The 24442-nt window shown below is 42.5% G+C and overlaps 1 protein-coding gene across 3 annotated transcripts in view; it reads right to left on the bottom strand.

The window, feature by feature from the left end:
* The window catches only part of STN1 (STN1, CST complex subunit), a 43758-nt gene that overhangs the window by 5070 nt on the left and 14246 nt on the right, over window positions 1-24442 (bottom strand). For 2 of the 3 annotated variants that reach the window (XM_012803525.2, XM_023511780.1), the window contains 6 exons: window positions 20669-20737; window positions 14764-14925; window positions 13742-13865; window positions 11982-12267; window positions 7035-7157; window positions 2697-2769 (listed from right to left, as the gene is read on the bottom strand). In XM_012803525.2, coding sequence (XP_012658979.1) covers window positions 2697-2769; window positions 7035-7157; window positions 11982-12267; window positions 13742-13865; window positions 14764-14925; window positions 20669-20737 — 837 coding nt within the window. The remainder of the gene's footprint in view (window positions 1-2696; window positions 2770-7034; window positions 7158-11981; window positions 12268-13741; window positions 13866-14763; window positions 14926-20668; window positions 20738-24442) is intronic. The other variant, XM_023511781.1, reaches the window with a different exon arrangement.

Below are 24442 nucleotides of genomic sequence, written 5' to 3'. Positions count from 1 at the left end.
TAAAAAGGTATCTTCAATGTAGAACTCTTTCTTTTTGGACAATTTGCCATTGTTGTATCTATACATAAAACCAAAATTCAGTTGTTTTTTTAACTTTAGCCCAACAATAATAGAGCAAAATCCACACACAGAGTCTATCTGAAACACCTTCTTTCCATATCGATATTAAGTAGACAGTGAGCCTTCCGAACTCCGGGTTAGAGAGTTAAGGGCCACCACCTGTGTCATTAGGAGATAGAACTTCACTTTTATTTAACCCTTTCTTCTTTGTAGCCATAATTACATGCTGACTACTCTTCTAACTTTATAAACACTAACTTGTTGACTTCCCTAATCAACCCATCCCCAATGGGGATACTATTACTATCCCCATTTTGCATAAAAAGAACCCAAGACACAGACTTGCCTAAGGTCACCCAACTGTGAAGTGGTAGAGCTGGATTGGAATCCAGACAAGGAGGCCACAGAGCCCAGCTCCTCACCATGCCACACTGCATGTCTATGGACAACAATATCAATCCTTCCGGGACTTAAACTGGGCTTGATTTCACAGTCCTTTCATTACGGTAGGTTTAGCCTTTGCTAAGACACTCGTAATAACTAAAGATTTCAAGTCCTTCTATAAGGAAAAACTCAATGCTATATTTTGTGGAAAGGCTAGAAATGAACGAAAAAGCCCACTAGGAATGGTTAGATTAAGGGTCAAATACCTACCTACACATGTAACAGGATACGCTATAGTACTAATGAGACTGTTGCCAAATGATCTCCAGGAGCCAATGTTAGATCCAAAATATAAGGTGTGGGACAATGTGCATTGCCTGCTAACCTTTACTTAAGTTTTCTAAAAAGGATGAATAATACAAATATGTGTGTGAGTGCAATGCCATCTTTAGGAGGACATGCAGGAAACGAGTAACAACCGCTGTCTTTAGAGAGAGAACACGGAGCCTGGGGCTCAGCACTGGGAGGGAGCCTGACTCTTGTGTGTGCACTTTCACACTATTTGACTTATGATGTGCACACGTTATTCAGAATAACTGGGAATGCCATAAGTTACAGCATTATGAAGAATAGTAACAGCAGATTCCAGGATAGTCCTTATGAGGTTTTTTTTTAATCAGCATTCTCAGTCACTCAGGCTCCAGAACTCAGCTCCTGGGAGTTAGTTAGTGGTAGGCGATTGGCTTGTAGCTTTGCAAGGCTCCATGCACATGCTGGCTGGCAGAGCTTGTCCATCCTGACACTCACTGAAGCAGGAGCTGGCCTGTGGGTGGACGCAAACCCTGCCACTTTTAGAGGCCCTCCTGTCACCTAGGTTGTTAGGTCCTCCTAAAAAATAAGTGTGAATTCTCCTCATTTGCTTCACCAGCTCTAGGCTTCAATATATTCTATTATCAACTGCAGAACGAAAAATAAGCATCTAGGAAACTCCAAATGCCTATAATCCTAACACCCTGGGAGCATGAGGAGGGAGGATCACTTGAGACCAGGAGTTGGAGACCAGCCTGAACAAGAGCAAGATGTCTCTACAAGAAATAGAAAATTAGCCTGGCATGGTGGTGCACACCTGTAGTCCCAGCTACTCAGGAGATTGAGGCAGAAGGATCACTTGAGCCCAGGAGTTTGAGGCTGCAGTGAGCTAGGCTGAGGCCACTGTACTCTAGTCTAGGTAGAGAGCAAGACTGTCTCAAATTAAAAAAAAAAAGGATCTGGCCAGGGAACTGGGACTAGGATGTGATCTTGGGAACATTATCTCAGCCCTTCTTAGCTGAGCAATTCCACATTGCACTGCTTTCAAAGCTCCTTCAGCTGTGGACAGACAGGCTTTCTAAAGGATACTTGTTCTTATTTTCTGAATGAAGTGACAGTTTATTCACTTGCATTAAAATAATAGATTCCTTTGAGTTTATTTTTAACACTTGTCATACAAATCTGGGATCTGACCTCATTGCTTCTTAAAGGCTAAATAGAGCTGCATACCATAAATACCAGGGCCAGAGACCTGGCCCAGCTTCGCCCACTGACTCAGCCAGGCATAGGTCCAGGCCCCAGGGATGTATGGGCTGGTAGAACTGGACATGGACTTCTCTGCAGACCACCTGGGGACCTGGGTCATTAGCAAAACTTTCCAACACTTATTATTACCTTATGTTTATAAAAGGTAGACTATGAAAAGTCACCTTTAAGACTATCAGTTTACATGGGGTTTAAGATAGAACTAATGCTTTCTCCTAACTAGTGTGAAAATGGTAATGTCATCAGACAAGCTACAGTTCTAGCATCTAACCACTAGGGGCCGAACTAACCCCACGAAAATCATTTCTGAACCATTTCTTTGGTCCCAGAGTGGTGGCTTACCTCACTGTGTCAGAACCACTTGAGTTTACCTGCCTACCCACCTCCCCGTCCTCTGTGCAGATTCAGCACTACCACTCCCCGGGGGTGGGGGGAGGAGCTCTGCATGATTAAAAAAGCTCCAAGGTTGAATCTTCTGAGCAGCCAAGGTCAGAACAAGTGCGCTACCCTAGCATTCACTTCAGAGAGGTTCAGAGAGGGACCTCCTGACCATCCTCTTTCTAGGTCACTGCTGGGAAAAGCCCCAAGTCTCCTGACTCTCCTCCCATCAGTGCCCTCTGGGAGGGAGCACCCCCTTCCGGGGCACCTGGGTGTCACTTGTACCTTGCACCACTTACGGTTTGGTTTCTGGCACTCCTCCTGAATGAGCCGCCGGATATTTCTGTGTAGATCTTTGTCTTCTCTGGTTACCTAAATAGGAAAAATAATTCACAGAGTATGCTCTTAGGTAACACAGCAGTGTGTCATCCAGATACCCAAATTAGCATTTAGGATAGTTTCTAAAGATTTCATAACAATCATCCTCCCTACTCTGACAACAGGGTTTTTGATACATGGCCTACTGTCAAACCAGTCCTGTCCCTAAGCAGCTCACTGCTCCCTCGTTGCCCAGAGGACACATGCCTAGGAGTTGGTTCACTGAAGACATGAGGTAAAGGAAAGCTGGAATCGTGTACTTTCAAGAAGCAACTCTTTTCTTAAACACTCACAACACGTCCATAATATTTCTCTTATTAGTTATTACATTTCCGACGGAGGCACCACTAATCAAAGCATCTGATCTCCACCCCATGACTCCTTCTGGGCCATGTCACCTGTCATGTGTTACGTAAGTTTTCTTCCTTCTCCCAATCACAAGGAAAAAATAAAAGAAAAAACTATAAGGACAAGTTAGTATGAGAATAAAGCTAGTGTATCTACTGAAACTCTTTTTTTTTGAGATACAGTCTCACTCTGTCACCCTGGGTAGAGTGCCACAGTATCATCATAGCTCATAGCAACCTCAAACTCTTGGATCAAGCGATCCTCTTACCTCAGCCTCCAGAATAGCTGGGAGAACTACAGGTGCCCACCACAAAGCCCAGCTAGTTTTTCTATTTTTAGTGGAGTTGGGTTTTGCTCTCGCTCAAGCTGGCCTTAAACTCCTGAGCTCAGGCAATCCACCTGCCTCGGCCCCCCAGAGTGCTAGGATTATAGGTGTGAGCCACCACACCTGGCCTCCCCCAAAACTTTCTGCTCGCAAAGGCAGGTATAACCTAGTTTCTTTCTCAGCCAGCTCGAGTGAGAAAGCAGCAGACAAATGGGTTTCACCTTCATATTCAAGAGTAAGTATAATAACAGAGAGAGAGAGAAGGAAAGAGAAAAAGAAAGGAAATAAAGGGCAGAGGAAGGAAGGGATGAAGAAAGCAGGAGAAGGAAAAGGAAGCATGCAAGCAAATAGCTTAAGTTTCCCCCTTAGACACAGGCCAAGAATGCTGTCTGACCTGACTTTATAGAACAGGGATGTTGGTAATGCCTGCCTTCTCCCAACTCACAAGGTCAGGTGAAGATTAAGGTAAAGTGTGAAAAAGCTGCTGCAAGCAGGAGAGTACTGTACAAACACAAGTGTTGACTTTACTGTGATAACCATTTCCCCGAAGCAGGGCCTCAGGAGAAAGGAAATCTGACAGGCAAGGGAGGAGTGAAGTCTGAGAAGGGCAAGAGCGCTATTCCAGCTTGAGCACCCGGTTCAGACTCCCGGTGATTCACAGGAGGAAGTGCCCAGCCCACCGCACCTCGCCCCACACTGCAGCTCTCTGCATGCCTGGAAGGATGTGTCTTGGGAGGGCTCCCAGTGAGCTGCCCTAGGAGTTTCCCCAACTTCCCAGAGGCAACCAGCGCAATTATCCCCCATGAACTGGGGACCCCCTTCACCCTTTACCCAGACTGGGCTATCTCTTTGACAAGTTACTCTAGTAGTATTTAAATTATATCCTCATTTTCAAAAACTCTCTAAAATGGGGAATCACTAGGGTAAATCAACTTGGAGAAATGTCCAAGGAAGACACGCTTCCCCTCAGGAATCTCCTGTCAGTGACGAGACCACTGGGATACCTCAGAGTGTTATCAGGCTCCAGAGGAATCACATATAACTGAGGCCACATCCATGCTGCTAGTATCAGCGTCACGAGGAGGCTTGTTTTCAGCTTGGCTCCTCCAGCACTAAAGGAATGCAGCAAGAGGCAAACTTCTCACTCAGGAAGAGCGAGAAGCAGCGGCCTGTGTGCTCCTGCTGGACCATCGACTGGCACGGACTTCGGGGGGGCCAACCAGACTGCATCGGCCAAAAGCTGATACGTGCCCTTTGCTCCAGCAATTCTTCTTTTAACAGTCAATCTTTTTTGTTTGTTTTGGGTTTTTTTTTTTTTTTTTTGAGATAGGGTCCCGCTCTGGGCCTTGGCTAGAGTGCAGTGGTATCATCACAGCTCTCTACAACCTCAAACTACGGGGTTCCTGGGATTCTCCTGCCTCAGCCTCCCAGTAGCTGGGACTATAAGTGTGCGTTAACTAATTCTGTTTTTTTTTTTTTATAGCAATGGGGATCTCACTACATTGCCGAGGCTGGTTTGTTTGTTTGTTTGTTTTTGCAGTTTTTGGCCGGGGCTGGGTTTGAACCTGCCACTTTTGGCATATGGGGCTGGCGTCCTACTCCTTTGAGCCACAAGCGCCACCCTTTTTTTTTTTGAGACAGAGTCTCTAGCCATTGCTCTAGGTAGAGTGCTATGGCATCACAGCTCACAGCAACGTCCAAGGCTTAAGCAATTCTCTTGCCTCAGCCTCTCAAGTAGCTGGGACTACAAGTGCCCGCCACAACGCCTGGCTATTTTGGGGTTGTAGTTGTCATTGTTGTTTGGCGGGACTGGGTTGGATTCAAACCCGCCAGCTCTGGTGTATGTGGCTGGCGCCCTAGCCATTTGAGCTATAGGCACCAAGCTGCGAGGCTGGTCTTAAACTCCTGGCTTCAAGTGCTCCTTTTGCCTCAGCCTCCCAAAGTGCTAAGATTATAGATGTGAGCCACTGTGCCCAGTCTTAAGAGTCAATCTTATAGGCTGGGTGCCCGTTGCTCAGAGATTACGGTGCTGGTCACATGCTCTGGGGCTGGTGGGTTTGAACCCAGCCCAGGCCTGCTAAACAAACAAACAAACAAACAAATAGCCAGGTGCTGTGGTGGGCACCTGTAGTCCCAGCTACTAGGGAGGTTGAGGCAAGAGAATCACTTGAGCCTGGGAGTTTGAGGTTGCTGTGAGCTATGACACCATGGCACTCTACCAAGCTTGACAAAGCGAGACTCTGTCTCAATTAAAAAAAAAAAAAAAAGAGTCAATCTTACAGAAATACTGACATAAGTTCACAAAGACAGTTGTATAAAAATAGTCCTAGCATCACTACCTGGGACAGCAGAAGTTGGAAATACCATAAGTGGATGTCACAAAGGAATGACTAAATAATTTACAGCAAGTTACCTATACTATGGAATGACACGAAAATGTTCAAAAGAATGAGGTAGATTTTCAAGTACCAATGTAGAAAGGTGCTTGTGATGTGCTATTTGGGTGCCAAAAACATTACTAAGCATTGCTGAGAGTAGCAATTCTCAATGGTCCCCGGTCAGGACAACTGGCAATGTCTGGAGACATTTTTGCTTCTCATGACTGGGGAGCTCCTGACATCTAGGGTGTGAAAGCCAGGGATGCTGAATATCCCACAGTGCCCATAGTAGTCACACATGTGGCCCAAACAGTGTTAGGTTGAGATATCCTGACTTAGAAGATGGTCACATTTTTCTTTCTTTCTTTCTTTTTTTTGTAGAGACAGAGTCACCCTTTATTGCCCTTGGTAAAGTGCCATGGCATCACACGGCTCACAGAAACCTCTGTCTCCTGGGCTTAGGTGATTCTCTTGCCTCAGCCTCCCAAGTAGCTGGGACTATAGGCACCTGCCACAACGCCCGGCTATTTTTTTGTTGCAGTTTGGCTGGGCCGGGTTTGAACCCACCACCTTCAGTATATGAGGCCAGCACCCTACCCACAGGTGCCGCCCGATGGTCACATTTTTTATCAAACAAAAAAGCCACAGGAGCATATACTTATATATGTGCATTTGTAAATGTGCAGACAAATGTCTAGGAAGATATACAGTTGTCTCTCAGTAAACATGGGAGCTGGTCCCAGGACCACCAATGTGTACCAAAATCTGTGCATAAGTTTCCCAGATGGCCATGGAACCCAAGTAGGTGAAAAGTCAACCATCCTTATACGCAGGTTTCACATGCTCAAATACTGTATTTTCAGTCTGCATTGGGCTGAAAAAAGAGTCTATGCCTAAGAGGACCTGCCCGGTTCAACCCATGTCATTCCAGGGTCAACTGTATTGTCAATAGAGGCACCTTGGGAAATACAAGGGCCAACTTTCACTTCTGACTTCACGTACTTCCTTAATAAATTTTAAACACAGTAAGTGGTTTTTTGTAAGTAATAAATATGTCTGTCTCGATCTCCTGGCCTCAAGCAATCCTCTTGCCTTGGCCTCCCAAAGTGCTAGCATTACAGATGTGACCACCATGGCCAGCCTATAAGTAATAAATACATTTGTAATGGAAGCTGTTAAGGAAAAAAATTAAGTTGCAGGTCTCTTACATAGTACAGGTGATTAAAACCACCATCTTTCTGGAAAACAAGTCCTTTTTCCTGCAGTAGCTGTATAGCATTCTTAAATATACTATGAATTGCCTTGGAAGTGGTGTCCTTCTGAACAGTCACCTGTGTAAAAAGGAAAAAGGAAAAAAAAGAAGAAAAGAAATAAGTTGCATTTTACAGCATCTGAGACTCCCTAGGGCCTAGACCAACTGGCTCATGAATTTGCCCAACAGGGCTTTTATCTGCTGAGTAAATGTACTGGCCTAGCAGGAAGGTGTTTAGGAGGACGGGGACGGGTGCTCTGGCAGGGTCATGCTCCTCAACTGTTCCATACTTTAGTGGGACACACACGCCTTTTGGGGGCAAGACACAATTCTGAAAGGGACTTTACCTAACAAGTTCAATCAGTGTAACCTGGTTTCTTATACTCAGCCACTTGCTCCCTGGCATACGTCAGGTGACTAACAGAATGTCTGTGAGATGAATGGAAACAAATACCCCGCTGGAGAGGCTGCATCCTTCATATTAGTCCATTGGGGATTGTTATTCATTCTCAAAACAAAGAAAAGAGTGAACAACTTCTTCAAGGTACAAATCCATTTTTAATATGACAGAAATTTATCAATATATTAAAAAGATCAGAGCTCCAAAGGAATGTGGCCAAGCTTCCCCAAAAGTGTTTGAAGGCAAAGTCCCAATTCTAATGAAAGGCGTCTACAAAGGGTATCTGGGGCAACAGCCAGAGATGCTAAAAAAAAAAGTGCAGTTGAGATTTGCAGATGACATTTCCTCAGGGTGACAGAGAGAGGAAAGAACCTCCAAAAGTCTCAAATGTTTATAGTTCCATCCCTAAAGAAACTCTCTCTTTCTAGAAGAGGCCTTCCAAACAAGGACTTTGTTAATCTAATAGATCCTGGTGACATTCCATAAGCGTGTCTCTTCTGGGCTAAAGATGACAGCCTAATGCTCTTAATTAAATTAATAGTCTAATGTTTCACTTAAAACAACAAGCTGGGCTCGGCGCCTGTAGCTCAACCGGCTAGGGCGCCAGCCACGTACACCTAAGGTGGCGGGTTCGAATCCCCAGCCTGGACCCGCCAAACAACAATGACGGCTGCAACCAAAAAATAGCCGGGCGTTGTGGCGGGCGCCTGTGGTCCCAGCTACTTGGGAGGCGGAGGCAGGAGACTCGCTTGAGCCCAGGAGTTGGAGGTTGCTGTGAGCTGTAATGCCACGGCACTCTACCCAGGGGGACAGCTTGAGGCTCTGTCTCCAAAAAAAAAAAAAAAAACCACCAGGTTGGTTACCTTGTCATTAGAACATTTGGGCCTAAAAACTGACAAACATTCTGGGTTATGACAGGATCCATTCTCTGAAGAGACGGTAAGACTGAGAAATATTTGACAACTCCCACAGGGAGAAAAGCTATCTGGGTGTGTTTAGAATAAACACCTCACCTAGCAAGCTTCAGCCACATATACCATCATTCATGGGGGCTTAGGGCAGAGCTGTTTTTAATTTCATACATGAATGCTCTTACTTAGGGGACACTCGATCAACCTGAAATAGACAGCTCCTTCACAAACCTTTATAACCCCTTCATCTTTATAATTCTAAGATCTATCTTCCTTAGTCAATTTAACACCAGTATCCTAAGGGCCAAGTTTATTACACCTGTTAGCAAGATAGAAATATACTGGAAACTAACTAGAAATGATTGTTACACGATTATTCCTGTCATTAAAAATGATGGTTATCCCCAGAGCTTACAGAGCCTGTTCCTCCTCCCAGACTTCAGTAAGATCAAGCAGCAGGAAAAGAGAATGCTAGGCCTGGGCGATTAGAAACACAACTTCAGTTGGGAACAAGGAGGATGCCACAGAAATGGCTCCCTGTAAATACAAACAGTATGTGACGCTTCCTTTCCGAAAACATTTGTCTCAGCTGACCGTGGGACATATTTCCCTGGCCTGGTTATAAACACTAGTCTTGGGTAAAGCCTCCAATCATCTCTTCTAGCCAGCAGTTTTTCCTGGATGGAGATCTGTGTCTTTCTCGTCTTTTTCAAAAGAGCAATGACAGACTGATCAGATATAGGAAACCAAAATCGTTCACAGACAAAAACAGCGACTGGCTGAACACGCTAAACCTTCCCAAGTCTCTTCTCAGCTCAGGTCAGGAACTGGGTGGATCCTGAAATATATATAGTCTTCACTCCCAAACAAACTCAACATTCATCCAGCTGTCACAGAAACAATGGTCTTGCAAGGCCTGCTTATCACGTTTCTGGATTTGCTAAGAAGGGCCACTATGAAGAAAAAAAGAAAGAGAAAGGAGGAAACATTCAAACCTTCTCTCTCCCTGCCTCTAAACTATAACAGCATCACAATGATTTTTTTGTTAAGCTTTCATCTGTATGACAACAGAAAGCACCAAAGAATCTAGGGTTTCACTGTAATTGTAAAGCATCTTTGGTCTCCTAGGCTTCTATTAAACCGAATTCAATTTAATGATACTGACCTCCCCAACCACAGCAATGTGAAGGACTAATTCATAATTGATGGGAAAAAGTTTCCAAAGACTGCAAATATAGTGCTATATTCATTTCTTTTTAAACACACAGAGCTGGGCAGACACAAGTTTTTGCTCTAAGCATTTTCAAAAGATAGCACACCAAAAATTCCCCTTTTGAATGGAGGAGTCATTTAGTCCTCGAAGAGTCCTTAAGTCTCTCTCTCTACTTAATTATAGCTATCACAGAGAAGCTGGCTTCATGTGAAGAATGTGGTCTTCACTAAGCTTTAAATTTCCTTCCAAACATGCTGACAGAGTCATCAGAAGTCCTGAGAGGTCAATTTGGCTTTGAGCCTTCTCTAAATGATTAAGTGGGAAGGTCAATCTTGCTGTCAGCAGACAGCTGGAGAGCTGCAACTGTATAGACTCAACCTTGGCAAAGAATAAAGCCGCCAGTCGTGACCCTTTCCACCTCGGTGTTTTCTGAAACGATATCCCTCATCTCCCCATATGAAATCATGGATCACTGGGCACATCAGCCTGTTGCCCAGAAGCGATAATTAGGTGCACAAACAAAACTGAGACACAGTGGCCATGCCTGGAAGGTCAGGAGGGTGAGCCAGTTTCTGTTCCAACAGAATCACGAACAACTTATGTTACCTGGCAGGGGCATTCATGGCAGCCCTGCTGGTAATGGCCAGAGACTAGGAAACATCTCAACAGTCCCAGGATTGGAGGGACTTGTTAAATACATTATGGCATATGTAGCAAAGGTCTGTAGTGGCAAATCTGTACGTACGGCTCGAAGGATCTGGAAGGCATGCTCATCAATGAAAGCTGGTCTGAGAGGAAACTACAGCATGCTACATCTGTATAAAAGAGAAGGGGCTACACCTTGGAGTTTACTTTGCACAGACTATATCCAGGAGGGTATTTAAGAGACTAGTAATGGTGCCTGTCTCCAGGAAAAGGAACTAGAAGGACGGGAAGGAATCTTACTTTTAACTACATGCAGTCCTGGGTTATGAATGAAATCGGTTCTATAGGTTTGTTCTTGTTGAATCTGTATGCAAGTTGGAACAGGTACATTTACCTATTACCTGTAATAGCCTCTGTTCTTAAGTGTGAGTTGTATGTCAGTCAGATGTCTGTAACTTGGGAACTGCCTGTAAATACTTTCTGGGACCATTTAAAATTTTTTAAAAAGCCACTCATTTCTTCAATTAACAAATAATTACCAATGCCCTGCTTTCCACTAGTAGCCCTGTTCTAGGCCCTGGGTAGAGAACAAGGAGAGACACAGCTTAAATTCTGGTAGAGGAACAGATAGGCAATCAAATAAATGCCAGTGATATCATCAATATGAAAACAGGGATAAGAGAGACCAAGTGGTGATCAGAGCACATGGCCAGGGAGGGCAAGAGGTGATACTTAAGGGAGATCACTCCCTGGGAGAATAAAGAAAAGAAATATAAAGTATCACAAGAATGGAAAAGCAAATACCCAATGTACTCAACACTAATATGAAGCCAGTAGACCATCTAATACACGCCCACATAAGATAAAAACTCAATTTAATTCAAGTTGGGGGGAGAGGGAATGAAGGAGGAGAGAGAGGGGAGGGGAATGGTGTGCTCCCACTTAGTGGACACAATGTAAGGGTTTTGGCACATCTTTTGGGTGCAGGACACAGCTACAAGAGGAACTCCACCTAACATATGCAAATATTGTAACCTGGCCGTTTGTACACTCACATTAACTGAGATAAAAAAAAGAAAAGACATAAAAATAAATAGATGAGTCATGTTACAACACCAACAAACCTAAAAACTATAATGAAAGGAAAACATAAAACCAAAGTCTTGAATAATTCCTTTCTTTTGGGGGGCGGGGCTAGACCTCATGTTTACATAGGTCAAATAATTCTTAATTCCACACAATAAAGAAACACCAAACAACCAAACAAGTTCACCTATAATATCAAGAGTGAAAAAATGGAGGCAACTCTGTCTAAGAAGAACAAAAAATTACTTAAATGTTCTTGAAATTTTACTTATACAACAGACTGAATACAAGCTCATCTTTATTTAAACTCCTAAAATACAATAGGTTAACCTTATTCTAAAAAAGAGAGGCAAGTCATTAAAAAACCATGGTTCAAGTTAAAGATCTTGCAGATCAATAAATCATCTTCAATGGATAAATATCTCCTGTCATCTACACCCCCTGCATTTGGCTTCTGCTGAGATTAAATGCACATCTCAGTGAGTATTAACAAAGTACCACCACCTGAAGACTACTTTTATTTTCTACTCAAAGACCAAGTGTAATAAGATTAAGTAAGGAGGGGAAAGGGCAGGTTCAGCCTCATTTCAAGTGCTTAGTGGTCAGTGACCTTTCTAGAATAGAAACAACATGTGATAGAATCATCACCTCTGTTCCCTGGTCCACCCTGTTAGTCTGAACGCCACAGTCACGTTCACCCACGCCCTGCAGCTGCAGACTTGGGGCTGGGACTGGAATCTCACGTGGGCAGGGTGCACTCCCTTGGTTGGAGGAGGTGCTGTGAACCACAGGCTGCCTGGCAAGGGACAACAAAGACTCCACCATCTCCAGCTCCTGCTGGTAGAAGGTCTGTACTCTGTTCTCCACGAGGAATTCTCTGGCTTTTTCACTCAGCAAACATGTGAGACTGGTGAGGTCCGGGGCACCTGGATTGCTGTAGGAGGAAAGTTCTTTTTAAAAAAGCCCCGCAAAAAAACATCATCTTTGTTCCTTTCTGGCATGCAGAAAACAGAAGTTACCTAGAAAATGCAACACTATATTGATGCTTGCATTTGACATAAAGAATAATTTGTACAGTGAACATCAGGCAACTGTTTGAGATTAGGAGGTGGAACTGCAGGAACCAACAGAGCTATTCATGACAGATTTAAATAAAAGGTAAGCTTGTAAAGTATGGTTCTATTTTTGTATAAAAGCAAATGACAACCTACAAAATATATGGGTGAATATTCATGCTTGTGTAAGCAAAGAAGAAACAAGTCTAAAAGGGTACTCGTCAATGCCTGGCTTTGTGGCTCATGCCTGTAATCCTAGCACTCTGGGAGGCCAAGATGGTAGATCACCTGAGCTCAGGAGTTCGACACCAGCCTGAGTCAGCCCATCTCTACTAAAAATAGAAAAACTAGCCAGTTGTGGTCCGTGCCTGTGGTCCCAGCTACTTGGGAGGCTGAGGCAAGAGGATCACTTGAGCCCAAGAGTTTGAGGTTGCTGTGAGCTGTGAGACCACAGTGCTATGAGTGCTTGAGCACTCACTCTACTCAAGGTGACAGAGTGAGTGAGACTGTCTCAAAATAAGTAAATAAATAAATAAAAATAAAAGGGTACACATCAGGCTAGGAACTAGGGTAACCTCTGGGGAATGGTACTGACACGGGAGATAGGAAAATGGAGAAGTTTTGCTTTTTATTTTAACCAGGTCTGTAGTTTGTGCTTTAATTTTTTTGAATATATAATATAGTCATGTGTTAAAAAACACTGAAGGGTACACGGTGAAAAGCCTTTTTATCTTCCTCCCGTCCTACCTCTCAGTCCCCACCCCTGAGGGAGCTGCTGTTATTGGTTGTCTGTGTCTCCTCTGAGTTCTTTATGCATATATTAGCATATAATGCATATAAATACACATATATGCTAATTCTTCCCTACTACCTCCATGGGCAATAAAGGAGTAACATCATTCCTGGTTGAGAATGGCTTGTTGTAGGTTTTCTTACAGGTTTTTGGTTCTGATGTGCTATGGTATAACATTTTGATAATGAGGCACCTTGGTACAGCTTTTGTCAGGTCTCTTACCTTGGGATTTGCCGAGTTTCCTAGATCTGTGATTTTGTAGTTTTTATCAAACTTGGAGAAATGTCAGCTATTATTTCTTCAGAGTGATTTTTCTCTGCTCCCACCTCTACTCCTCCAGTGACTCCAATTACACATCTATTTTCCTTACAATAAGCCTAAGCATATGTACCATTGTCTTCACTTTACAGATGCGGAAATGGAAGCATACAGAGGGTTAGAGGACGTGCCCAGAGCCCCATGGAGTGTAGTGGACAATTGTGATTTGAACCCAGGCTGACCCCACCATCTGGTCTCCAACTGCTCAGCTGTGTTCTCAGCAGTGATGAGGCACAGCTTACCTTAGAGCCTTTTCCTTCTCTAGGGCCGGGCTTCGGAAAGGCTGGTCATAAACTTTCCTGTAGATAATGGGCAGCTCAAGCATCCTTGCAATTTGAATGTTCCACACTGGGTCATCCACTTTATCTAACAAACACCAGAAAAAAGATGCCACAGAAATGACACTGAGATCAATTCCTCCCCATGCGCAAACTGCTGCAGGGACAATAGTCAATGAGGCACTGGGCCTCCTTCCTCGTGGGTGCCCAGGGTTCGCTAAGTGGTTCCCAGTCATCCTGTGAGAGGGAAAGCAAACCTAAGTGCCACTGGCTTGGCCAGGGAGTAGGCCAGGACCAGGAAGGCACACTGGTGTATTTACTCACCTGTTCCTCTGGTGGACAGCAAGAGTTGTCCTTGAGATTTCCAACTAGAAATCATACTTCTGATTAGCTATTTTCTTTTAAAGTTAACAGACTCAGTGGTGTTCCCAGCATTGTGAAGAATATCAATACTGTGCCCTAATGAATTGACACTTAAAACTTCAGAGTACTTTGGAAACTCTACTACGTTGTCCAAATAAACTTGCCAACTATATATAGTAAAGGATTCACTTTTTTTTTTTCTTAGAGACAAGAGTCTCACTCTATTGCCCTCGGTAGAGTGCCATGGCGTCACAGCTCATAGCAACCTCCAACTTCTGGGTTTAGGAGATTCTTTTGCCTCAGCCTCCCAAGTAGCGGGGACTACAGGTGCCCACCACAATGCCCAGCTATTTTTTGTTGTAATTTGGCTGGGGCCAAGTTCAAACCCGCCAGCCTCGGTATATGGGGCTGGCGCCCTACCCACTGAGCCACAGGTACCACCCGAAATGCTGCTTTTCTAAAGATAGCATCTTACACAATATTATTTCCCATATTAAAAAGAGTTAAATTTTCTTATTTGAACTTTCCTTGAGTATGGCGTTTAGCTCTTATTTAGTAAACTCTTATTTACTGAACACACATCCAGAATAACAACCAATGTGGTCAAAATCTCTCATGCTTACAATAAGCGGTGGCATGAATTTCTCGCTGTTCTCTGTACGTGCGGATGTAGCCTCTGATTCGGATAACGTCCCCAATTTCTAACTTTGTTTTCTGCTTAATGGCCTCTCGTAGCTTCTGAAGTTGTGAGGTCAAGCTCAGCTCTCCTGCTGTACTTGGAGCAGCTGCAGTTCAGAAGGAAAGTTACAACACAATCAGCTCCCACGCTTGTGACATGGCTGTAGCATAAGACCAACACCATACGGTTCTCTATCCTACTGGAAGTTGCTCTATTGATTGAAGGAAATCGTATAGCCTTAGGAAGTCCTCTACTGGACAGAAGATATAAACTGTAACTATTCAAGAGCAGAGTGTGGGAACAGAGGCTGGGTGGAGGCCCAAGGGTGAGTTCCAGTGTGGCTCCAGCACCTTCTTTCCGGCCCCTGCACTGTCAGAGCAGTCAAAGGGATTCATAGTCCAAAGGTGAACTCTGGACACAGTTTATCAGGCACAGTGGCAAAAGCACTAAATAACCCTTTCAAGTGTCCTTGAAAGGAGACTTGTCTCACTTAGACACTCAACATTCTAATCTCTCACCTTTCATCTCTCTTGGGGAACTAGACTAATCTCTCTCTCTCTCTTTCACACACACACACACTCACTCTCATACTGCTTTAAACTATAAACGTAACTGCATGGTGAAAAGAACCCAATGCGTACTCAGTTCTAAATAATTTCTATCACTCAATTTTACTTTTAAATTGCATTAGGTAAGAAGAATAGCCCCAGACATCTGAATACTACAGGTGCTGTTCCACGTACTTTACGAGGTATGAGCACATTTAACCCTCACAACCACTCCTGTTTGTCACTAGCCCCAATGCAGAGGTGAGGAAATGAAGTCACAGAGGGCAAGCAAGTTATTTTGGGCAAGTAAAACAGCCAGTTAGTGACAAAGCTGGCATTTGAACGCAGACAACCTCTAACTCCAGAGCCTTCCTGCTTATCCTTTATACTCTGCTGCCTGCCCCAGGAGGAAGCTCATATTTTCCAGGTTATAGCTGGTGGGTGTAAACGATTTTGTGTTCTTTTTTTTTTTTTTGCCTAGCATAATTTTAAATACACACGTGTATCCACAGAATCTATACAACTCAGCATTTTAAATACCCATAGAACAGTCTATCCTGTTAACATGCCACAGTTTGTTTGGATAGTCTCACTAAATCATTTCCTCCCTCTTTTAAAATTTTTTAATTTGATTTTTATCACTAGCACCATATGTGGGTGGTATACCTTACAGGTTAGCACTTGGCTACTTGAGTCAGAAAAGACCTGACTTAAATCTCAGCTTACCTCCTACTAGCTATGTGAGCCTGGGCAGGTTACTCAACCTCACTGTGCCTCAGTTTCCTCTCTACTCTTGGGCCTCAATTTCTTGAATTATGAAACAGGAATAATAGTAGAGTTGTTGTTGTACATGATCTAATTTATCCCTTACCTTTAACACAATTCCAGATCCATAGGAAATAATAAATGTAAGTAAGCTATTTGTGATAATGAAGGATTTAGCCTTCATGACAAAATTATCTTGTTTTGAGGGGTGTGTGTGTGTCTTTCATTAGGGATTACTAGACAAAATAGTACAAACTGGTTTCCAGTTCATTACACACTGTCAGAAAGTTTGCCAGAAAAAAAAAAATCAAACCTATTTTTACATGATCTAATAAGTAATGCATGCATGCTCACAGCTCCTATACCAGCATCAGTCATTTGGTTTATTATTATAATTTTTAGAAACTGGGTCCCAGTCTGTCATCTAGGCAGGAGTGCACTGGCATGATCATAGCTCACTATAACCTTGAAGTCCTGGGCTCAAGCAATCCTCCCACCTCAGCCTTGTGAGTAGCTAGGACTAATGGTGCATACCACCATGATTGGCTAATCTTTTAAATTTTTAAAAACTTTTTTTTGGAGACAGTCTCATTCTGTCATTCTGGGTAGAGTGCCATGGCATCATCATAGCTCACAGCAACCTTAAGTGATCCTCTTGCCTCAGCCTCCCAAGTAGCTGCAACTGTAGGTACCCACAATACCTGACTAGTTTTTTTTCTTTAATTTTTAATAGAGATGGGGTCTTGCTCTTGCTCAAGTTGGTCTCTAACTCCTGAGCTCAAGCAATCCACCAACCTAGGCCTCCCAGAGTGCTAGGATTATAGGCGTGAGCCATTGCACCTGGCCTTAAAATTTTTCTTAGAGATAGGGTCTCACTATGTTGCTCAGGCTGGTCCTGAACTCCTAGACTCAAGTTCTGCTTCGGCACCTTGAATAGCTGGTGGATTTTTAATACCTTAACAAATACATAATGATTCCATACATTTTATTTTGCCTTAAGAGAGGCTATATTTTCATCAAAATTAACCTAACACAATTTGGATAAACATGGGATTTGTAAAGTGCAGTCATTAATTTTCTTTTAACACACCTACTAAACCAAGGAAAAGAGCAATGTAGGGAGCACCAAGAACTTTGTGTACGCAGTGACTAATGCCTGGGAACCTAGGAATACCCGGGAACAATCAGTATTAACACTGCTCAGCTTACTGAGTTTCTTAGAAACTACCCCAAGTATTGGCTGGGGTTGGTGGGGTTGGTGGCTCATACCTATAATTCTAACACTCTGAGAAGTGTTAGGAGGATTGCTTGACACCAAGAGTTCAAGACCAGCCTGAGCAAGAGCGAGACCACACCTCTACATAAAATTGGCAAATTAGCTAGATATGGCGGCACCATAGTCCCAAATACTCAGGAGACTGAGACAGGAGGATTCCTTGAGCCCAGGAGTTTCAGGCTGCAGTCATCAGGTGATCCACTCACCTTAGCCTCCCAGAGTATTAGGATTACAGGCATGAGTACTAGGGATTACACCTGCCCCCCAGTACTAGTTTTTGGGTTTTTTTTTTTTTTGCAGTTTTTTGCCGGGACTGGGTTTGAACCTGCCACCTCCAGCATATGGGGCAGGCACCCTACTCCTTTGAGCCACAGGCACCACCCTCCAAGTACTAGTTTTTAAAAGACTGTTCTACTCTGGGAAGCTGAGAGTTCTACTCTGGGAGGCTCAGGAGTTCGAGGTCAGCCTGAGAAAGGTTTCTACTAAAAATAGAAAAACCTAGCCAGGCTTTGTGGCAGGTGACTATAGTCCTAGCCACTCTCGAGGCTGAGGCAGGAGGATCACTTGAGCCCAGAGTTTGAAGTTGCTGTGAGCTATGGCACCACAGCACTCCACCCGGGGCAACAGAGTGAGACTGTGTCTTAAAAATATAAAAATAGGCTCAGCACCCATTGCTCAGTGGTTAGGGTGCCAGACACATAATCCAGAGCTGGCGGGTTCAAACCCAGCCCAGGCCTGCAAAACAACAATAATGATTACAACAACAACAACAACAAAAATAGCCAGGCATTGTGACAGGTGCCTATAGTCCCAACTACTGGGAGGCTGAGGCAAGAGAATCACTTGAGCCCAGAAATTTGAGATTGCTGTGAGCTATGATGCCACAGCATTCTACCAAGGGTGACATAGTGAGACTCTGTCTCAAAAAATAATAAATAAATAAATAAATAAATAAAAGGCTGTTTTATCTGTGGTCCTATCTTTAGGTCCTCTTCTCCTTCGGCTGAATTTTAAAGGTATTTATAAATTTCACTTCAGAGATTATAGTTGATAATTAATGCTTCATATGGCACCATTGAAATTATCAGACTGATAGTTGGTCTGAGGAAAAGAGACCCTGCTTTCATATAAAGGGTGAGCCAAATTGCCAAAAGAAGCCTCAAGCTGTGTAATTTAATGAACATAATGAGATGGCTGGAGCTTGACAGAAGTTCATTTTAAGTAGTCTATTCCATCATGAAAGATAAATCCCCTTTAAAATTCTAATATTAAGGGCCAGTTTTTTTAAACTTTGCTCATAAGCTAAGTCCGAATGATACATTCAATGTGACATTTATGGGAGTTAATATTATATTTTTATACTTTGACTGGAACATGATTTTGACTCAAACTAAATTTTGTTTAAAAAAATTAGTCTTCAATGGCCACTTTCCAATGGAATGCTTTTAAACTGAGGGCAATTAAATTAAAAGGAGATTATGGGCTAGTTGGGAACAATTTAAAAACATCACATGTAATGCGACAAGAATCAGTTTCAGGCTCTCTCCTTAAGTTCTTATACTCTTGTTGTATTTGCAAAGCAATTTCGATTAAGGGTACCCACTACGATTGTTCATCTGCTTATTTACAGATAACTTTAAAACTCTTAGTATCAATAATCATTTTATTGCTCAAGAAAATTACTAAGTGGGACAGCAGGAGTAGGGTGCTGTATGGCTCAGAGGAGTAGGGTGCTGGCCCCATATGCTGGAGGTGGCAACCCCGGCCAAAAACTGCAAAAAAAAAAAAAAAAATAAGAAGAAGAAAGAAAATTACTAAGTATAGGAGTTATATAATATTCCTGATGATGCCATTTCTTTAAGAAGAGTTAATTTTGAAAACTAAAATAATGTCTAAAACAGAGATGTGCAAATGATAGCCCAGAGGACAAAATCATCCATACCCAGTTTTTGTAAATAAAATTTTATTGGAACACAGCCATTTCTACCTGTTTATGCATTGTCTGTGGCTGCTTCTGTGTTACAACAGCTGTGTTGAATAGTTGAAATGCAGACTCATGGTCTCCAAGGCAGAAAATATTTACTATCTAGCTCTTTACAGAAAAAGTTTGCTGATCCTTCATCTAAAATAGCATATTCAAATTACACCTTCTGTTTGTGTAGGTTATAAAATAGGGGTAGACAAAGTTCCTGTTTCTGTAGCTTCTCCAGAGCCAAAAATGATGACCAATATTGCACAATATTTTTTTAATATTATGAACTTGATTTAACTTTTAAAAGTACCTAAGAGTTGTTATTATTATAAAATGCATTCAAATAACTCTTATTTTGTTTCAATTATGGTAAGTATGTTCAATATACAATTTTAAAGTTCATTTTCAGTTTATATTACTTATGGATAACTTTCAAGGAATCTTATCTGATATTCTTATCGATTTTAGAATCCCTGGTATAATTTGGGAGCATAATCAAGATTTCAGAAAATGTGGATTATGGTAGAACAGAAGTTAGTGCCGACTACGTGAGAGGAACAGTCTTCAAAATCTTCTTTGATCCAAGTGATACATCCAGAGCAAGGGATTCAGACCTGACTTGGCAGGGTAAAGGGAGGGTGACTGGTGGGATCACGCCTATGGTTCATCTTATAAGGGTACATGTGAATCTGTCTAAATGTAGAATATAAATGTCTTAACAGAATAACTAAGAAAATGACAGGAGGGCTATGTTAACTAGTTGATGAAAATATTTCGAATTGTATATAAAAATAGCACACTGTACCTCATGACTGTAGTAATGTACACAGCTATGATTTAATAAAAAAAAAAAAGAAGAAAGCTTACATTTTACATTTTTTGTTAAAATCAAACCAGTCATTGACTATAAATTTGTTTGCATTCGAAGTTGATTGCCCCTGTGGACTAAGTTCTCTATATCCTCACAATAAAATGTGTTTTCAGTAAAAAAAAAAAGCATCTTGACTTAGGTAAAAAATGAGCTGCTGAAACTGCAAGTAACCTGTTCACCTTCCTGAAGCCTTAGGAGGAAGTAAACGGCAAAGAGATGGGAGAAGGAAGAGCAACTGGCCTCCGCATCACGTCAGTCTTCAGAACAGCCAAAGCTCTGGGGACAGCTTCAGGTGGGTTCAGGTAATACATCAGTGGGGAAGTGGGAAAATTTGGCCCTATACCTGTTTTTATGAGCTACTTTGAGTAAAATCCATCTGTCAGTTGAAAAGTAAAGGAACATGGCAAATTAAATTACCTGGTAAAGACTCGGTATCGCTCTGCTTTTTCCAGCAGACACACTTTATAACTCCAGTGCTATCGTCCACTGCAAGAGAAGCATAAAAGGGCAGAAGAGAGACAAGGGCATGATTGGTAAATGCCATCCTGAAGGCTGACATTTCTCAATGGCCTGGAAGGTCAAATCCTTTATCAAACTCTCCTTCCACCTTTAGAAACAGCCTCTCACTGTTACTAGCACGAGGTGCTTGCCTGTGTAACTCAGTGTAACAATACACAAGTCCACGAGACGCACTTAGCACCTCACTTACGTACCTCAAGGGTACTGATGATTCCTGTCCCCCACTTTCTACTAAAAACGATGTCCTCAGGAAGTGAAGTGCAAAAATCTCAACCTTTCCTTCCCACCCTGAAACAAGAGGGCATCATGCGGTCTGTGGTCAGAGGCAAAGCACTTCGAGCACAGCCTTCTGTCACCACTTCTCTTCACCAGTGTGTGGACTTAATAAGACAAAGCATTCCAAGTCATTTGGCCTGGGCATCTCTTTGGGGAAGAGCTTCTGCCCAGTCCTTGCCACTGCAGGGGATGTGAGGAAAGCCAAACACATCACAGAAGGGCACCATTTTATTTTTATAATAGAAAACAATTATTCCCCGGCCACAAAAACATACTGGTCTGGTTGATTGCATTCATAATGCAAAAAAAAAAAAAAAAAAAAGAAAGAGAAAAAGACAGCAAAAACTAAAAACAATTCTCAATGTACCTGGATTTAAAACTATAGACAAATTTGAAGATACTTGCTAGGGGATAACAGGCATTTTCTCTTTGTCTATTTCTGACAAATTCAAAACAGAGGTTGCTAAATATGGGGTCAGTAGGCCTCATAATTTTAAAAAAATCATCAATGAGACTGTTATAAAAGAACACATGATACAGAAGAAATATAAGACAAAAGATTTTATTGCTGGCTTAAGAAAAAGCCAAGAAGACCATTTCTTACACAAAAATAAATACTAAATGAGTTTCATTTCATTAAATATAAAATAGGTAAATGAAGAAGGGAAGAGGGAACTATTAGCCTTGGTCTTAGAGTTGGTGGAGAGAGACTTCTTTAAACAGAACCTGAAAATCAGAATTCATTAGGATACGTTTGACTACTTAAAAACTAATATCGAATAGCAATTTTCCAAAGGATAGGGTTAGTGCCTTAATATACAAAGAGTTTATACAAATTAATGAGAAAAAATGGCCAGGTCTGGTGACTCCATATGTAATCCTTACACTTTGGGAAGTGAAGCAGGAGGACTGTCTAATGCCAAGAGTTTGAGACGAGCCTGGGCAACAATGCAGGATCCTGTCTCTACTAAAGTAAACAAAACAAAACAAACTCCCCCCAAAAAACAAAACCAAACAAACAAAAATTAGCCAGGTGTGGCAGCATGTATGTATAATCCCATCTACTTGGGACAGAGAGGCAGGAAGATAACCTGAGCCCAGGAATTTGAGGTTGTAGTTAAGCTATGATGATGCCACTATACTCAGCCCAGGTGACAGAGTAAGACCTGCCCCCAAACAAAAAGAAAATAATACAAATAATAATAAGAAGAAATAGACCAAGCCCACAAGATAAAAAGTAGCAAGGCAAAAGGATATACAATTCATGGAAGATATAAAAATGGTCAATAAATGTCAGTATGGGCTCGGTGCCTGTAGCAGTGGTTATGGCACTGGCCACATGCACCAAGGCTAGCGGGTTCAAGCCTGGCCCAGGTCAGCTAAACAACAATGACAACTGCAGCAAGAAAATAGCTGAGAGTTGCGGCAGACGCCTGTAGTCCCAGCTACTTGGGAAGCTGAGGCAAGAGAATTGCTTAAGCCCAAGAATTTGAGGTTGCTGTGAGCTGTGATACCACAGGACTCTATCGAAGGTAACATAGTGAGACTCTGTCTCAAAAAAAAAAAAAAATTAATTAAAAAATAAAAATGAATGCCAGTATGCTAAATTCACTAGTTACCATGGAAAAAGCAAATTTAAATAATTTTTCAACTCCCAGATTGACACACATTAATAATGATACCTTCATATAAATTGGTAAAAAATTTCTAAAGAGCAACTTTGGAAAAATGCATCAAATTCTGAAATACAGGGTATAGTGGCTCACACCTATCATCTGGGAAGCTGAGGTGGGAAGATCACTTGAGGCTTGAACAAGGGCGAGACCCCATTTCTACTAAATATAGAAAAAAGTAGCTGGGCACGGTGATACATGCCTATAGTCCCAGCTACTCTGGAGGCTGAGGCAGGAAGATCATTTAAGCCCAGGAATTTGAGGTTGCTGTGAGCTAAGATATCACTGCACTCTTAGAGCAAGACTCTGTCTCAAAGAAAAAATGTTTTTTTGAAATGCAAATTGTGCACAGTAGTGCATGCCTGCAGGCCCAGGTAGTCTGAGCCCAGGAATTCAAGGCTATGGCGTATTCTGATCATGCCTATAAACAACCACTGGACTCCAGTCCAACAACATAGCAAGACCCATCTCTTAAAAAATTTTTTAAATGTATATATCATTCGAGTTAGCAATTACTTCCATTAATCTATCCTGAGAAAAACAGAACAAATACACAGATCTGTGCGTCTTATATATGGCTGTTCATTGTAGAATTATTTATAATACTATAAATTGGAAATACAGAAATGTCTATAAATGGCTTGGCTCCTGCAGCACAGTGGTTACAGCACCAGCCATATGCACCGAGGCTGGCGGGTTTGAGCCAGGCCTGGGCCTGCTGAACAACAATGACAACTGCAACAAGAAAATAGCCAGGCATTGTGGTGAGTGCCTGTGGTCCCAGCCACTCGGGAGGCTGAGGCAAGAGAATCGTTTAAGCCCAAGTGTTTGAGATTGCTATGAGTTGTGATGCCATGGCACTCTACTGAGGGTGACACAGTGAGACTCTGTCTCAAAAAAAAAGAAATGTTTATAAATATGGACCTGGTTAATAAATTACAACGACATATTATATGAGAATATGTAAAGATCTATGTTCATTGCTATAAAAAGATATGCCTCACTATAAAACAGAAATTATATATATAATCATATATAATCTAATATATATAAAATATTAAACAGCATATTTTGATAGAAAAAAAAATTTTTTTTTTTTGAGACAGAGCCTCACACTGTCACCCTGGGTAGAGTGCTGTGGCATCACAGCTCACAGCAACCTCCAACTCGTGGGCTCAAGCGATTCTCCTGCCTTCACCTCCCAAGTAACTGGGACTACAGGTGCCTGCCATAACGCCTGGCTATTTTCTGGTTGCAGCCGTCATTGTTGTTTTGGCAGGCCCGGGCTGGATTTAAACCCACCAGCTCAGGTGTATGTGGCTGGCACCTTAGCCACTTGAGCCCCAGGCGCCAAGCTCGAGTCTTGCTACTTCACCCTCGGTAGAGTGTCATGGCATCCCAGTTCACAAACCTCAAACTCTTGGGCTTAAGCGATTCTCTTGCCTTGGCCTCCTGAGTAGCTGGGACTATAGGCGCCCGCTACAACACCTGGCTATTTTTGGTTGTTGTTGTTGTAGTTATCATTATTGTTTGGCTGGCCTGGGCCAGGTTCGAACCCACCAGCCTCAGTGTATGTGGCTGGCTCTGTAACCACTGTGCCATGGGCACAGAGCCAATAGAAATGATTTTAAGACATTAAACGCTAATAGTTTCTTTTTTTTTTTTGAGACGGAGCCTCAAGCTATCCCCCTGGGTAGAGTGCCATGGCATCACGCTCACAGCA

This window comes from Otolemur garnettii, unplaced genomic scaffold (genome assembly GCF_000181295.1).
Source record: "Otolemur garnettii isolate 467f Iridium unplaced genomic scaffold, OtoGar3 scaffold00021, whole genome shotgun sequence".
Taxonomy (NCBI): domain Eukaryota; kingdom Metazoa; phylum Chordata; class Mammalia; order Primates; family Galagidae; genus Otolemur; species Otolemur garnettii.
Note: the sequence above shows the minus strand (reverse complement) of the source record. Positions and strands in the feature narration are given on the sequence as shown.